At 39.6% G+C, this 15,283-nt stretch overlaps 1 protein-coding gene across 1 annotated transcript in view; it reads left to right on the top strand.

Moving 5' to 3' along the window:
* The window catches only part of LOC103924282 (cGMP-dependent protein kinase 1-like), a 360,077-nt gene that overhangs the window by 331,277 nt on the left and 13,517 nt on the right, over window positions 1-15,283 (top strand). Inside the window, exons 6-7 of the mRNA XM_009332774.1 lie at window positions 5,285-5,362; window positions 9,664-9,758. Coding sequence (XP_009331049.1) covers window positions 5,285-5,362; window positions 9,664-9,758 — 173 coding nt within the window. The remainder of the gene's footprint in view (window positions 1-5,284; window positions 5,363-9,663; window positions 9,759-15,283) is intronic.

Below are 15,283 nucleotides of genomic sequence, written 5' to 3'. Positions count from 1 at the left end.
AGCTCACACAGGTGAAATCAAGCCCTTTCCAATGTTATTTTGTTGAACTCAGTGATCCCTTTAAGTTCTTGGTGAGAAAATGAGGATTATAAAGGAAAACAGATGATTACACAGGTCTCCTTGCTGCAAAGGTTTTCTAGTATGCTGTATTAGTTTGTAACAAACCAATTAGATTTAAAAAAAAAAAACAAAACCAAAAAACTATTAGTTCAGCTCCTTAATTTTCTGTTAATCACAAAAGATGTTTGAAAAAAATCCCAAGTATTGTTAGAAATAAGGGTGTTCCTGATCCTGAAAACTCTTATTTAACACTATACTAGAAACCAGAAGCTGGCAGTTGTCTGAGGTAAGGATCCGAGAGTTAACAAGTTGGCATTATGCAGAATTTGCAAGGGAAAAAAAAGGAGTTACAGAGAAGTAAAGGTTGAGGGGTCAGAGGATGGGCTGGTCTGAGGTGCTGGAAATGCTCCACTGACACTGTGCTGGCTTACAGCAGTTGAGAAACACTCCAGGGACTTTGAAATACTAATTGGGCTGGCTCTCTAATTTCATTTTTTTATTTTTCCTCCTCCTGCTGGGCTTGCCTTGGTGTTGATGAAGTAAATTTAAGGGAAATTCGAGTATATGTAATATGTACATGACTTTTTCTTGCTTATATGTATTTCGGGTTTGTTTCCTACTAAAACATTTTGGTTAAGGACCTGTTCTACTTTCCCTGAGAAAGCTAATTAGAGCTTTCTCTTTTTTGTTTTTTTTTTTTTTCCTGCCTGACACATTCTTTCTGTAAATATAATGCTGTGGCTTTGAGTTCAGAGCTGAGCTCCACTGGAAAGACTTGGAACATTTATTTTACAAGTATTTAAATGCTTATAGGAGTTAAACCATGTGTAGGACAGATGCTGAAATCAAAACCATGAATATTATGAATATTAATGGAAGAATTAAAATTTTCTTTTTAAGGAAACCTTCAATCTTTAATTTCAGATGTGTTGCACGTGCCAAAAAAGTAGAAAACCCAAGACACTTTTTTTTTAATCACTTATTTTTATTTTATCACTTATTTTCTTAGGAAGAAACTCTTATTGGAGCACTTAACTATCCTCTGATAAACACGAGTTTTTGGGTTGCGAGCTTGGCTTGCACTCTGCATCCCCATGGGCATCCCTGCATTGCTAAGGATGCAACCCCTTACTGGTTTAGACTGGTAAAATTCTTTATTATGTGGGAAAATGGGGTACCCGGGGGCCGGGGGTTTATTCAAGAGGTGATAAAGCAGCTCTTACTCCATAAAGAAGTACCTTAAGGGCCCGGTGTTACTTTATAAAACAACAGTCTAGTTAGCATGATAAATGCTTTAAATTTTGTAGCATTTAGAATTCATCAAAGCTGAGTCTTTACCCCATTTGCTAAAGCTTATGAAATATACATTTGTGGCTTGCTGGTATATGAGTGTTCCCAGCAGTTATTTCTCGTCTTTATCATCGCTGTTTTCTTGAGCGCCGACCTTCTCAAGCTTTGATGCCAAACTGCGACCTCGATGCCTTAGCTTATAACCTTTTTTTCCCCCCTGTACACACAAGACCCTTGTAACTATTAGCTTTTCTGCCTGGTTATCTCATACAGCTGTATTTCTGCAGCCTGTGTTTCTCTTCAGGTTTTCTCCGTTCCATTTTTACGCTGGGTTTCAGCTCTTGTTTTCTGCTGGAGAGAAGAAAATGTAAGAATAGTTAACATAGTCTCGTCAACTCTGCCAGCTAGGAATTAATTTCTGTGTTTTGCTTTAATTTTGTTGTGGTCTGAAGGAGCTATGTCTTAAGAAGTATGCTCAAAAACCTATGTGATGCTTAGGTTTCAGTGAAATCTATCTGAGATACTAAAATAGCTTTCATCACTGAACTTTGGTATCGCCTCTGAAAATATGGTATTCTGTCCAGAGTCCCTTTCTCTTGGGAGAAAATTCTAAAAACAAAAAGATTCAAGTTCTAAGCCCAAATCCAGGGTGTTACACTAGTTGCATAATTTTTTTTATTCATTTGTGACTGCAAAGGTGGGATAAAAATATTTAATACCTATTTTAAAGGCATTCTGGAAATTCTTTGACCAGTATATACAGGGCTTTGAAGCTAGAATTTAAGAGATGCCAACAAATTGTTGTTCTCTCCATCAGAAGGATCCCCTTCAACAGAGTCTGACTTCCAACAGCTTGCTAGAGCTCAGCCATTGAATTAAATCTTGCAAATGCAAGTCCAGAAGAAGCAGTGGGGTCAGTCTAAAGCTAGTCAAGATACATTGAACCCGCTTGCTTTACTGCTTTTCTTTTTTGTGATTTTAATTCAAATATTATTCCTTTGTGTGTGCCATCACACCATTGTAAAGCTGTAGGAATTGTTGATTTTCCTCATATTGTTCTTGGACTGGTTTTCTCTAGGTGAAATGGAGCTTGTGTTGCTAAAATGTGAATCAGCTATACCATGAATATGTGCAACATTTGCCAAAGTGCTTCTTTGGCTTCACATGACTTTGTGTAATGGTACCGTATGTGCCTAAGAACATATTGCTACCTTATACATGGCCGGCTAAAAGCAAGAGGCTTGTAATTATTTTTATTTGCATGTGTCATAAGTGAGCACTTACGCACTTTGCCTGCTTTGCACAGTGCTTTCAGTCTAAATGGACAGAAATAATTCGGTTAGAAGGGCAAAGCACATGGATGGGTTGATTTGTGTTAGAAAAGGAGGATTTAAGAGGAAGAGCATTGTTAGAGGATGAGGAAGGACAGGTTGATTCAAGCAAGAATAATTGTGGTAAGGCCAGGTGGAATTAGCCATGAAAGAAATGAGTTGAAATACATAAAGACGAAGACGTGGACTGCAGGAAGGGCATGGGGAGAGGTGCTGATGAGGAGGAGGTCAAGCGAAATGAAAGCTCTGCGCAATTGGGCACTCAAGGAGGGACTAGAGGAGTATGATTTGAATGTTAGAAGAAGGACTTGCAGTAGTTTGAATGATATTAGAGCCCAGGAAAAAAAAATAAATACAGTAGGCAGGAGTTGCTAAAGTAAGAGGCAGCTTCGGATCCTTCAAAACTCAAATTTGTTCTCCTTCCATTCCTTGTGTGGAAGCCTGGGTGGGAAGGTTGGGAGGACTCATGGGTGGGAATGGGTGGGAGGACTTATGGGTGGGAATCAGGCAGCAGGACTGTGAGTCTCAGTGCTAAGTGGTTGGTGCAGTTGTAACTGGTGACTAAGACCAAGAAATGGTCTTTTAGGAAGAAGGTTTTGTCATTTTGAATGTGTTATTTGGCCAGAAGTTGAGAGTAAGCTGTAAGGCAGTATCAGCTGAAAATTGCACAAAAGTCATATAAGCAGTAGCAGTTTAGTATATCTAATGAATATAGGTTGCCCATACTAAAATTGGAAACCTTTTGACCAGTATTTTCAATTATTAGATTTTTGGGTGCCTACAAGATTCCACTTGAGAGGGTACGATCCCAACACCTCATAAAATCAGGCCCTTTCAAGGAGTCTCAACCTGAATGCTCAGAAATGTGCATCCTCAAAATCTGCTATCCAGAAACACCCCACAGAAGAAGTAAATCTCTGTGAGTTTGTGTCCACGGTCTCCTCCAGGCTTTTTTTCCTCTTCCCACTCTGGAACATGGAAATAGGAAAAATGCTGCAGTTTTTACATCTATCAGAGCCCATTCAGGATCTGGGCAACCCACAGGTTAAGACTTCCTGACCTACCTTCTCTGGTCCCTTTTCTGAATACTGACATGATAATATTCTGTATTTGTGATTCTGATAGAGAACTTTATTTTTAAATTTATTAATCTTCTGGAGGGTCTGAAGAATATTAATTACTAACATACTGCTTTGACGTTCTGATTTTATTTACCCAGAATTTTTCTGGGGATGGTGAAAGCATCCACAGCCTAACTATATGTATTTTAAAGAACTAACCTAATTAATTCCATATTATAGTTCACTTAGATATGTTTTCTTTTTCCTGGGACAATTACTTTTCATTAATTAATATCCCTATATGCCCAGTGCTCTCAAAGCAAGGAGTTGTTTTTCTCAGATGTAGCAGATACATTTACATGAGCCTTTACCTATTTATTTTCATGTTGGAGTCTGTTATCAGTCTGTAAGTGGCACCAAAAAGATTGAGTGTAAAGATAAATAAATAAACGCAGATAATAAAATACCCTTGAAAGAAAATATCTGAAGCTTACCCAAATTCTAGGATTCTGATTAATTCCTCTGTCTTAGCTCAAATCCTTCCTTGCTGTTGTTTATACATACTTTGGGATTAAAAGATGTGGTGGTCTTTTCTGGGGCTTTGTGCTTTAGTGTAGCTTCAAAGAACACCTGAGCCAGAGTGCAGGGGCATTTTTGGGGAGGTTTTGTCACAAATCAGTGCTGGGGCACAGCAGACCTGATGCCTGCAGCTCTCCACAGGGGCTTGATTAAAAGAAAACAACAGTCATTTGTCCAGTAAGAGATGTAGGTAAAGATGTTGGGTGGGAAGCTCTTAGCATTCCCCTGCCTCTGCTTGCTATTGAACTGATGTTTGTTGAATTTGCAGGGGGTAGAGCATCTCTGAAGAAAATGCCAGGGTTGGGGGGGGGCTAATATGTATGTAGAGTCTTTATTTAGAACACACCAGCTTTTATTGTTTTGGTGATGTATAAATGCATATTGGTTTTGATGGTGTAATACAAGGGATGAAGCTATCCTGTTAAGTTTAGGTGCAAGTGTTGATAAGCTGTGACATAAATTTAGCAAGGAATATTCCACAAAACAAGGCAAAAAAGATGGATTAAACTACTATAATAACAGGAGAAGAGCATAAATTATTTGTTGAATAAAGCCCTTGCTAGCAAAGCTGGAAAAATAACAAAACCAATGAAAAAAATGGAAAAGAACTATTTTTACAACAGGCATATTACTGCAGTTTAGTTCATGTGCTGTATTCTCTGTTGAAAACTCCTCTGTCTGGTTTACTTAGTATAAATGGATTTAGGCCGCGAGGATAATTCATCTGGGCAAAAGCTGGCACTCGCACAGAAAGAAAAAAAAGGGAAAAGCCATAAACAGTTCCATTTTAATTATTATATTCCTTGACACAGGACAATTTTTAAATCATGCCCAATGTCAAACTGGGATAAAATGGGTCCAGGGTTATGTTTCCTTAAGTGTTATCTTGCAAAACTGCCAATCTGCCTGCTGCATAACAGTCTCTGATTCTGTTTGTTCATCTTAATTTTATTTTTTTTACAGACGCATTATGAAAGCGGAGAGTATATTATACGACAAGGTGCTCGAGGGGACACTTTCTTTATAATCAGCAAAGGAAAGGTAAGTTGACACCCTTCGCAGGCAAGTGGGACAATGGCAACAATGGTGATGATGTGCTCTCAAAATTCAGTGCCAGCCAGCACTTTCTCTCTCCCCTCCCCAAGGCACAAATGCTGCAACACTTGACATTTAATTAAACTTCTTGGCACTGTATCAGTAGGGAAGAGTGGCCTGAAGGGGAAAAATTAGATCTTATGCTGTTTTACTCATGTGCTCACAGTGGACACTTTGGGGTTGAAAACAGTTGTTGAGTCTCTTGGTAAATGACCAAAAAGCTCAAGTTTCTTTTTTAACAGTATACCCTACAATACTCAACGTTTTCTTTGCTAAGAATCCCTCTTACAAGACTGACTTCCAGACTTCATTCCCATGGCTATAGCTTCTCAGCTTCTCCAAATCAAATAATAGAAAGCCAGAGAAGTCTGAGCTTTCTCCTCAGGGAAGAAAAAAGGTCTAAGTTTCTGTTCCACTGCTCATAGGGAAAATATGCTTTTTGACCCCTTTTCCCATAAAATCCTGATGGGATTTTATAGATAAGAGTTTTTTCCTTCCATTCAACTTCTTTTTTTATTTTTTCAGATGGCCTAATAGTATTACACTTGAGAAACATTTGGCTTCTTTCCCTGTAGCAGGATGGAGATATTCAAGGGAATACACAGTGATTTCCCACTGCGGATGAGATGTGATACATTGAAAGTAAACACAACTGGATAAATATGCTTGAAAGTAGGCTAACCCCAGCCTCCTGGTTCATGGATCTAATGTTTGCACCAAGGCACATATTAATGCTGGCCTTGCATAATTAAGGGTAGCAAAAACCCCATGGCATCTGTAGAGGAAGAGTGTGGGTGTTGTACACACTGTTGGGTTGTTTCCCAAGGCAGCTGTCAGCTCTCGGGTACTAAAACTAGATTTTCACCATCATCTTCCACTCTCTATCTCTGGGAGCCAATCTACATCGGAAGGAAAAAATGGTCTATTTCAGATTAGTAAGATAGTCATGGACAAATTTCTGAAATGAAGATAATCATGGACTGCAGAAAGCCAAGTCTGATGGTATTCCCTCAAGCCCTTTCGCTTCCCTCCACTCAGAAGTAATATTTCCTCTTCTCCCAGAATAAGGACAACCATGATGTACGCTTCAAATCCTTTTTTTTTTTGCCCTTTTTTAATGGGCAAAAATAATGGGACGGTGCACCTCCCTCCCTCGTCAAGTGTTTGAAGCCCTCCTTGCCATGTTGGCCAGCCTGTTGGCAATGATGCTTTTGCGCTACTTGGTCAGGTGGATCCCATCCCTTCCTAGCAGTCCTTGATCTCCAGAGAGGGCCCTTGGTTGTAAAAAACAAATCCCTGTTGTTGACACCAGCTGGGCAACTGATTGTTGACCTGCACCTCCTCAAGCCCTTACACCTCGCCTGCAGTATGGAAGAGAAAAACACCCATGCCCTTGCCCATTGCTCCAGAGCCTTGTAGTCCTGCTTGAGATGCTCCTTGGCTTTATCCCTGGCCTTTGCTACTTTATCTTACTGTGACAGCTGATGGCCAGAAAAAGGGAGCTAAAATAAAACAACGCGCATGGGCTTGTTGAGAAATTCCCAGACCTGCAGCTGGATCCTGATGGCTTGACAGGAATTCCCACAGGGACGTTAAATTCTGCACAGTTTTGTCTCCCAAGCTTCCCGATTTGCAAAAGAGATATCAGTGACTGATAGAAGATGGACAGAGTTGGAGAGTGTTTAATTTTAATGCCTGTATTGAGACACAAGAGCTATACAGTGAATGTAAGAACTAACCCATGCTAAGGATACAGCCCAGGATAGGAGGAATAGAGCCTTAGCAGTGAAACATGGAATAAATAACAATGAAATGCAATGAAATACACAATTAACAAATCAATGTATGCTGCCTGGGACTTTCTGAAGCAGGGGCACATAATGTCCCATGCTAAAACCTGACCCAGGAAGCTTAATAAGCCAGAAAAAATTCTGGCTGCAGCTTATGTACCTGAGGCCTCACATGTACTTTCTGCATTCAGCAGCATCGCATGAGTATTATTGGTGAAAGCTACTTTTAATAAAAACTCTGCCTTGCCTTTTATGTCAGAGTGTCTATAGTGACAGTCAAGTGAACAGAGAAGATTTTTTACATTTCTGAGCCCAGCACTTCTCTCAGAAATGCTTAGAAAGACTTCTGCTCTGTTTTCTTTCAGCCCATGCTCTATGGATGTTTCTTTTAGGAGCAAAAACCTTTTCCCCTTTTTCTTCCTCAACTCCATCCACCACACTTGATCCCACTCCTGAGCTCATTTAGTTTATTTATTATAGCGTGTTTCCTTGAGTCCAAGTGAATGGAAATCAGAAGTGTGTTCAAAACACCCTGCATGCAGAAATCTGTTGAATAATACGTCAGATGAAAACAGCTCAGTCCCTTCTGCTTGCTAAATGCTGCTGCTCCATGCCTGCTCTCTACCTTTGCCTTTACCCAGAGACGGTGTGTGCCATGCTGTGCCACTGTACACCATTTTCCCTTTAAAAGCCATGGTGTGGCACCAATTTAATGCCGGACTGTGCAGGTTCTTCATTGGTGCCGCAGCTGTTCAAATGGCTCACTGCTTTGAACCATGTAGATTATCACAGTCCCATAATCCCTTAGCACTCATTGCTTAAGATCAGTGGAGGTCACAGAGAAAGAGCTTAAATATGTGTTAAAGTTCCCTTTGTTTGTCCAAGTTTTTTTTCATCAGCTACAAATCTTCCTGGCTTGTCCATTACGTGTTCCCTACCCTTATCTGATCTTTGATGAGTCACTGCAGATGTTAAATGTAGCGTGGTGTAGACTGAGCACTCATTAATGACTCAAACCCACTGGTTTCACCATCCATAAAAGAGAAGGGAGAAGGTGTGGGCGACAATTGTAAATTTAATAGTGAAATTAAACTGGAATGTCTCTAAATCCGAAAGGATGTGTCTGACGTCCCTGATTTTGGCTTTGTGAATTTGCATATGCAAAAGCTCTGATTGAAGCTAAACAGCCTGAAAAAGAGAAGCAGATGAGAGGTTTTCCCATGTATGTGAGGTACCTCCAGAGAGTTGCTCATCCCAGTTAAATTTTGGACAACTCAGGCTTTGGAAATGCCTGTCCCTCTCCACTGACCATAGACAGAGACTGGACAACTAGCTTTATAGATGGTTAACATCGGGAGAGGTGATCCCCACTGTGCACTGATAGCAGGGGCTCATATTTCACCTACCTTCTCATACCGGAAGAGGTATGAGTTACCTCTGATAACAGCTGAAAAGGAAGAAATGTTTCTCATAGAGGGCCATTACATCAAGAACATTCATCTTTCATGGAACCCTTTGCATCCTGGGTAAGTCATGCCATCCTCAGCACCCAGCTGGATGTCACGGGCTTTGTCATTAGATGGCAGCTGGGATTTATATTCCATACTGGCACAGGAAACCAAAGCCAAGGGTGTTCAGATGATCAATTACTATTTTTCTTCTGAAATAATTTCAGAAAATAAAAAGGACCCCCCAGCGATAGGAAATCATCACAGATATGAAGTCATCTTTCTGTTGCAGTGCCAGCTTCTTCAACTTAGGCTTACTCTAGGTTATACTACCCATGGTTTTACAGTGGGTAGAAAGTCTGCTTTCCATCAGCAGTAATTGCTTTTCTCTTTCACTGCAAAAATAAAAAAATTAAAAATAAGATGGTATTTTCCTTTAAACTTAAATGAAAATACGTGATTTTTGCGCCAGCTAGAGTTATCCCCTCCCTGAATTTTAGAGATAATAAAAAGGAGAGGAGGCATCTTTCATCCTGTAATGCTGCAAACTGTTTCATTTCAATTAGGTCTAAATGTAGATTATTTTTGTTATTCCTTTCCCTTAAGTGAACTTAGCAACACAAGAAATCATGCAGAACAAAGCTAACAGAAGCCTATGCCATTTGTCTGTCTGATATACAGAAAATATTTGGAACCTCTTTCTGCTGCTGACTCCATACGGACAATGACTCTGCTTGTGCAGCCAACTCCATGTTTAGAGTTAAAACCTTCAAAAAACCACAAGTATTGCATTTTTGCAAGAGTAGTAGGTACCTTAGTGGAAAATAACTGCTCATTTTCTTGGATGGTTGGTTGGTGATGCTGAGGGAAGAGTGCAGGACTCTGGAGAATTACGTGGTTCCCAGAGGAGTTATGGACCAGAGCTTTTCCTAAGAGATCCAGGAGATGACGAATCCCTCTCTGAACAAACAAGTTTTCTAAATGCTGGGGGGTTTTGGCTTTTCAACAGGTGAACGTTACTCGTGAAGACTCCCCCAGTGAAGATCCGGTCTTTCTCCGTACTCTAGGGAAGGGAGATTGGTTTGGAGAAAAAGCCCTTCAAGGGTAAGTGCTCCTTATGATGTAGCTTTCACATTGAGTTAACTTTTCAAGGACTTTTGCAGCCTTCAGAGGGCTATTGCAATTTGGAAAGAGATTGGAAGTGGGTTTACGCTTTTGGAGTCGGGTGTTGTCACTTGGTGTTGCGTGTTGCAAGAAGGCTGCACCTTAATGGGGAAATAAGGTTTGTTCTGCAGTTGAGTGGCCAAATGTAGATCTTCCTGTGTTTGTAGACATCAGAAAATAGTTTATCTTTGTACTGTCTTCCCTGACCATGCATTTGAAGGTCAAAATGTTTGACGTTTTGCAACTCTGGAGTAGTTTTAATGTACAGTAAGAGCATAATCGTTGTCTTCTTGATGGGGTAGATGGCTGAAGGCAGGGCGGTGGTGGTGGTTTCTAAATTGTCTTATTGTGTGTATATATGATTTTGGTGGAGGTGGGAATTGTGTGTGTGTGACCTGTTTTATATAAACATTTTCCTTTGGGGATGAACTAAAAGAAGAGAAAATGTAAATCCATATTCAACAGGTGATTATTATAAAAACATGCTTTATTTCTCTAGGGAGGAATAAGAATAGAAATAGTAAAACATGCTTTAGGCAGGAATTTGGGACACCTATTCATCTTAATGGACAAACACTCATCCCATTCTGAGTACTTATCTGTGCATAAGAGCTATTGGGCTTCTCTTTGATGCTGTGATAACATGTTCAATCCCTCCTAAATCAGCCTTCTTCCGAAAAGAAGAAGGCAGAACATTTGAAGGCCAAATTTCGTAGCAGCCAGGGAGATGTATCCAGCACAAAACTTGCATCTTGCCCCTGCAAATCTATACCTTAGTTATAAAATAGTATGGTTATTAAATAAATGTCCTTATTTTGGTACTTTTTTAATACTAAGATGGAGATGAACTATAATTTTAAATTTCCCCCCACAAACACATAAGATAGAAACACTTTTTTCTTCATTTGCTTAGAGCCTCACAGAAACTTGACTCTTAGAGCTGGTATGTTTTTAAAACAGCACCAAATACATTGTGGCATCCGCTGTAATAGTGAGAGCAGGCAGTAGTGTGCCAAACAAAATCATCTTTTGAAGATGACCCGATATGGGAAATAAAAGAGATTTCCTACCTTGCATCCCTGAACAGTTCTAGTGACACACAGCACCACCATGATGAGAATTTCTCAGCGTTTCAAATACAGTACTTTGGCTAACTGGCTCAGACTGAGATTAGTTAATTTACAATAAATGCTTGTCTGCATATAATTAAATATTCAATACGTAATAACTTTGATCTTCTGAAATTAAATGGAAACTTAATAATTGAGAGTATGTTCTTAACATGCGAGGAAAGCATAATACTGACATTTTTTTGCTAGGAAGAGGGCATACCTGAAGAACCATACCTCCAGTTTGCTAATAAGCTCAGTGGTTCTGTAGCTAGATTTAAATTGAATAGCGTGAAAATATTGTAATGATGTAAAGCATCCAGCAGCTTGATAAATTGCTAATAAATTGGTATCTTTCAGGACTTTCAGGACTGTGTAAGACATCAGCAACTTGGGAAACCTTTAGGATGTTTCTACTACTGTAAAATACAGTTATGGCTGAGAGCTCAAGATAAAATCAAATTTTTAGTGTATTTTCTTTACTTTTTCATCTTTGACTAATTTTTCAAAACTTTACCAGGACTTGCTTAGCAATACTTAATTACATGCTATTAAATCATGTTGTGATTTCATATGTGTAGGATGTAGTAACAGCTAAAAGACATTTCTTCATGACAATATAAAATAATAGTTGCAGCGTCCGTTCAGTGTAGTGCTGCACAGCGGGAGGACAGATAACAAATATTTTCTAGTCTCTCACAGAAATATGTATACTGACATAGACATCGGGTGATGATGCACATTATTCTGTTTTTCGCGCTCGCACCTGATGGCACTCATTATTTCGCTGTATCCCATTGCACACCAGCAGGAACAAAACAAGTCATGAAATGATCAGCCACATCATCTTACAGTAATACTCAAGGCTCCCAACAGTTACGCTGTTCTCTTACCTTCCTGGCTAATTGGCGCCGAGATAGCAGGTGTATAATTTACAGTATAGCAATACATAATTTACAGTGTACTCACAATCAATTGTTTTTTGGCAATGTTTTCTTAATTGGAAAGAAAACATTTTATAAGGCTGTTTACAATAATTATATCTATCAACAGGGAAATAACAATTCATTCAAATAAGCAAAGGAAAATAACTCAATGCAACTTTGTGGCTCATGTACAAAAACTAGCCAATAGTTACGGTGTACTGCCTTGGTGGCATCACACAGCTAAATCCTTGCACGAGAGCATCTGTTCGGACTGCGCCGAATCCTCTTCCAGAGGTGATGTTTTTGGAGCGGCCATCCATCCATCTCATTGGATGGAAAACATGGTTTAGCCTGGGGTGGACAGTCTTACAGAGAATGATGGGGGAAGAAAAGAGGACAGAAAAGTTCTTTCTGTCAAAAGGCAGCTTGTTTTAAGGCTGGTTTACTGTATTTCTAGGCTGTTGTCTTTGGGAGGATTGGTTGTAATGTAGCTACTTCACTGTGGCTGGGATGGCCACTGGTGAGGCAATACAGGGTTATGGAAACACAGTTTTATTTTGAAAGCAGCTTAGTTTGCTCGGTTGTCTATGTAAGCTATCTTTGAAAATAATGGAATTATTTGGTTTTCACTTAGAGTTTATCATCTTCAATTGCGTTGATTTATCAATCCACATGAGTGTGTATTTGCAATGTAATTAAGCCAAAGTGAAACACATACTCATTTGACCGTGAGCAAAACCATAGCAGGGTGACAGCCAGTTTGAGGAGACAAGGGTGTCTTGGCAACTGGTATGAATTATTTTAGGGCACAGCGTATGGAAAAGGTGTGGGAATTTGGGAAGCCTTCCTGCCTCGGGGTTCGTGGTGGGTCAGCTTGCAGATGAGACTGCTGGAGGAAGCTCCTGGTTGGCGCAGAGAGCCCCAGCCAAAGGGTGTCCTCCCTTTGTCCTTCTCATTTGTAAAGAATAAAATACAGATTTTTTTGTGTGTGTTTATTATTATTTTTTCAAAATGTGTTTGTGGTGCATAAGAAGAAATTGTGGTCTTTGGGTCGTGCAGGAGGTGCTCTGCCATGGTGACAATTTTAGTGATATTTGAGGTACTGTAACTGATTTATATATAAATTTTTTGTTACGTTCACGATGATTTGAAAATGAGTATGATAGTACCTGTCTCCTGGGACATAACAACATATCTTCCTTTCAAGAAAATTTGTACTATTTCCCATTTATATCTCCGCCTCTGGAGGCTCCTGTGTAGTTATTTTCCCAATGTTACAGAAACCATCTCTCCTCTAACTCCCCAAAATCCCTGGGGTATGTTTTGTGCACTGATAATTCGCAGGAGCAGTAAAACAGTATATATCTGTATGGGTAGGAGTGTCAAAAGACAGTTTCCTTGTTGACCATCCAAAAACTTTATACCATATTTCCCACTTAAAATAGTGTAAATTGCTGTGATGGATGTTGTCATCAGGCATCAGAAAAAAGTAGCAATGCACAGGCAAATATTAGTGCCTCTTTAAATCAGAATTGCAGCTGGCAATGTCAGAGCTTTATTTATTCATAAATTAATGTAGGAACTGAATATAATCCCGAAAACTTTTACAAAGGTCCAGAAGCTGATGGCTGAGATGAGAATGAGACATCAATAAATAGGACATTAGAGTATTGGTAATGCTATCGATTTGTTTCTTTTTCTAATATATGGTTGTTTTCTCTTGCTGCAGCCAGGGTTATGAGTCAGACTCCAGAATTAATTGTTTTTATTAAATCTCTATAAATGCTGCAAGAGGTGCTGGGGTCCCGCTTATGCTCCTCTTCTCCCTGCTCTAATTCCAAGTTTGCTTCTGTGTAGTTGCAATGATGCTACTGCTAAACTGACCTTTACATTACTCCTTTTCCCAGATAAGAACCTAAAAATTTGGTTTTTCATTAAAAACTGAATTGCCAAAACCTGGAAACTTGTTTAAGTGCCCCACCTTGCTGCCCTGCTATCTTCTTTCTTGCCCTTTCCATCTTATTTCTTGCCCATTTCATTTCTTTTTTCCCAGAAATTCTTTTCCCCTGTTGCTCACTAATAACTTTTGAAGGACTACAGGGATTTATTTACTTGGTTCAAATGCTGGGGGAATAAGACTGATTCTCAGCAATTAGAAAATAGCTAACTTGGTAAATGGTAAAACGGATTTGCATGCTGGTGTCTTCAAATATTTTCAGTTTTGCAAGACCCACACACAGTGCCCTGTACACTTCACAGCCGCGTTGGCTGTCCTGAAATGGAAAAGTGCAGGCTGGAGTGGCTTTTATTTTATTTTATTTTAAATTTATTATTATTTTGTTTTGTAAAATGGATGTTTCTGTTCAGACTGATCTTCACTCTCGCAGCAAAACAGGGTATTTTTCACACTCCCTCGCTGTCAAACGTTGCCTATTCTTCCTTTTATTTTACATGCACAATTTTCTGCTTTTTACAAATCACCTGTTGGGAGGTATCTAACAAGTTTTAATTTATTAAATACCCTGTCATTTCTCTCAGCCCTCACTATGCCTGAACAGTTGTGTCTAGAAAAGCTTTTTCAATGTCCTTGACTGAAATTCTCGGTGAGCGTAAGACTCATGTTTCATCTTCATTGGACACCTTCCTCACGATACCGTGCTTCCACTAAAACCTTACCATCTGCTGACCTATTAACCTAATTGTCTTGAATTTTCTTGGGAAAAGAGAATGGGATGGAGGATTGGAAATGTTTATTGCTCTATGACATAGAGGCGGTCACACAAGCATATATGTGGCAAACAGGAGTCTCATCTCAGGGTAGCATTATAAGATATATATATGAAAAAAATATATTTTTAAAAAATATATAAAAGATATATATATCCTATAGGATAACATAGTTTAATTTCTGTTTCTCCAGGGAGAAGTACTAGTCCTTCTGTTGCAGTCAGTGTGCTTGGGAAAGAGGCATCCAACCACCAAAGAGTGTTGAGGAAGGGTCTGGGGAGCAGCAAAATTACGGTGTAAGAAAGCAAATGGGATCTGTGATGGAAAAGGGATAGGAAAATGGGCTATGTGGTCCTGGCTGGGAGAATTATGGAAGGTTCCCACCTACAGCGATTTCTCTTGCTCACGGCCTTGGCACGAAGCCATTCCTTGCTTGCCTGTCATGCCAGGGGTCACGATGCGAAGAGATACACTATTCCCATTTCAGCCCAGTTAGGAACAGGGGAAGGAAGAAAAAGAAAGAAAAAACAGCCATAGGGTAGAAATTCAGTTCAGGATAATGTAGTTTCCCAGCCAGGAGCCCCGTGGAGATGAGGATGTACCCGTAGCGGTAGTGGTCATTATAAAATTGAAGCAGTGCTTCAAATGTTGATGTGCAGGAGAATGAGTCTAAAAACAACCAAAAAAGACCCTTTTAACTTTG

The sequence above is a fragment of the Pygoscelis adeliae genome, unplaced genomic scaffold, assembly GCF_000699105.1.
Source record: "Pygoscelis adeliae isolate BGI_AS28 unplaced genomic scaffold, ASM69910v1 Scaffold139, whole genome shotgun sequence".
In the NCBI taxonomy this organism is placed as follows: Eukaryota; Metazoa; Chordata; class Aves; order Sphenisciformes; family Spheniscidae; genus Pygoscelis; species Pygoscelis adeliae.
The sequence above is the reverse complement of the archived record's forward strand: the minus strand, read 5'-3'. Positions and strand labels throughout refer to the sequence as shown.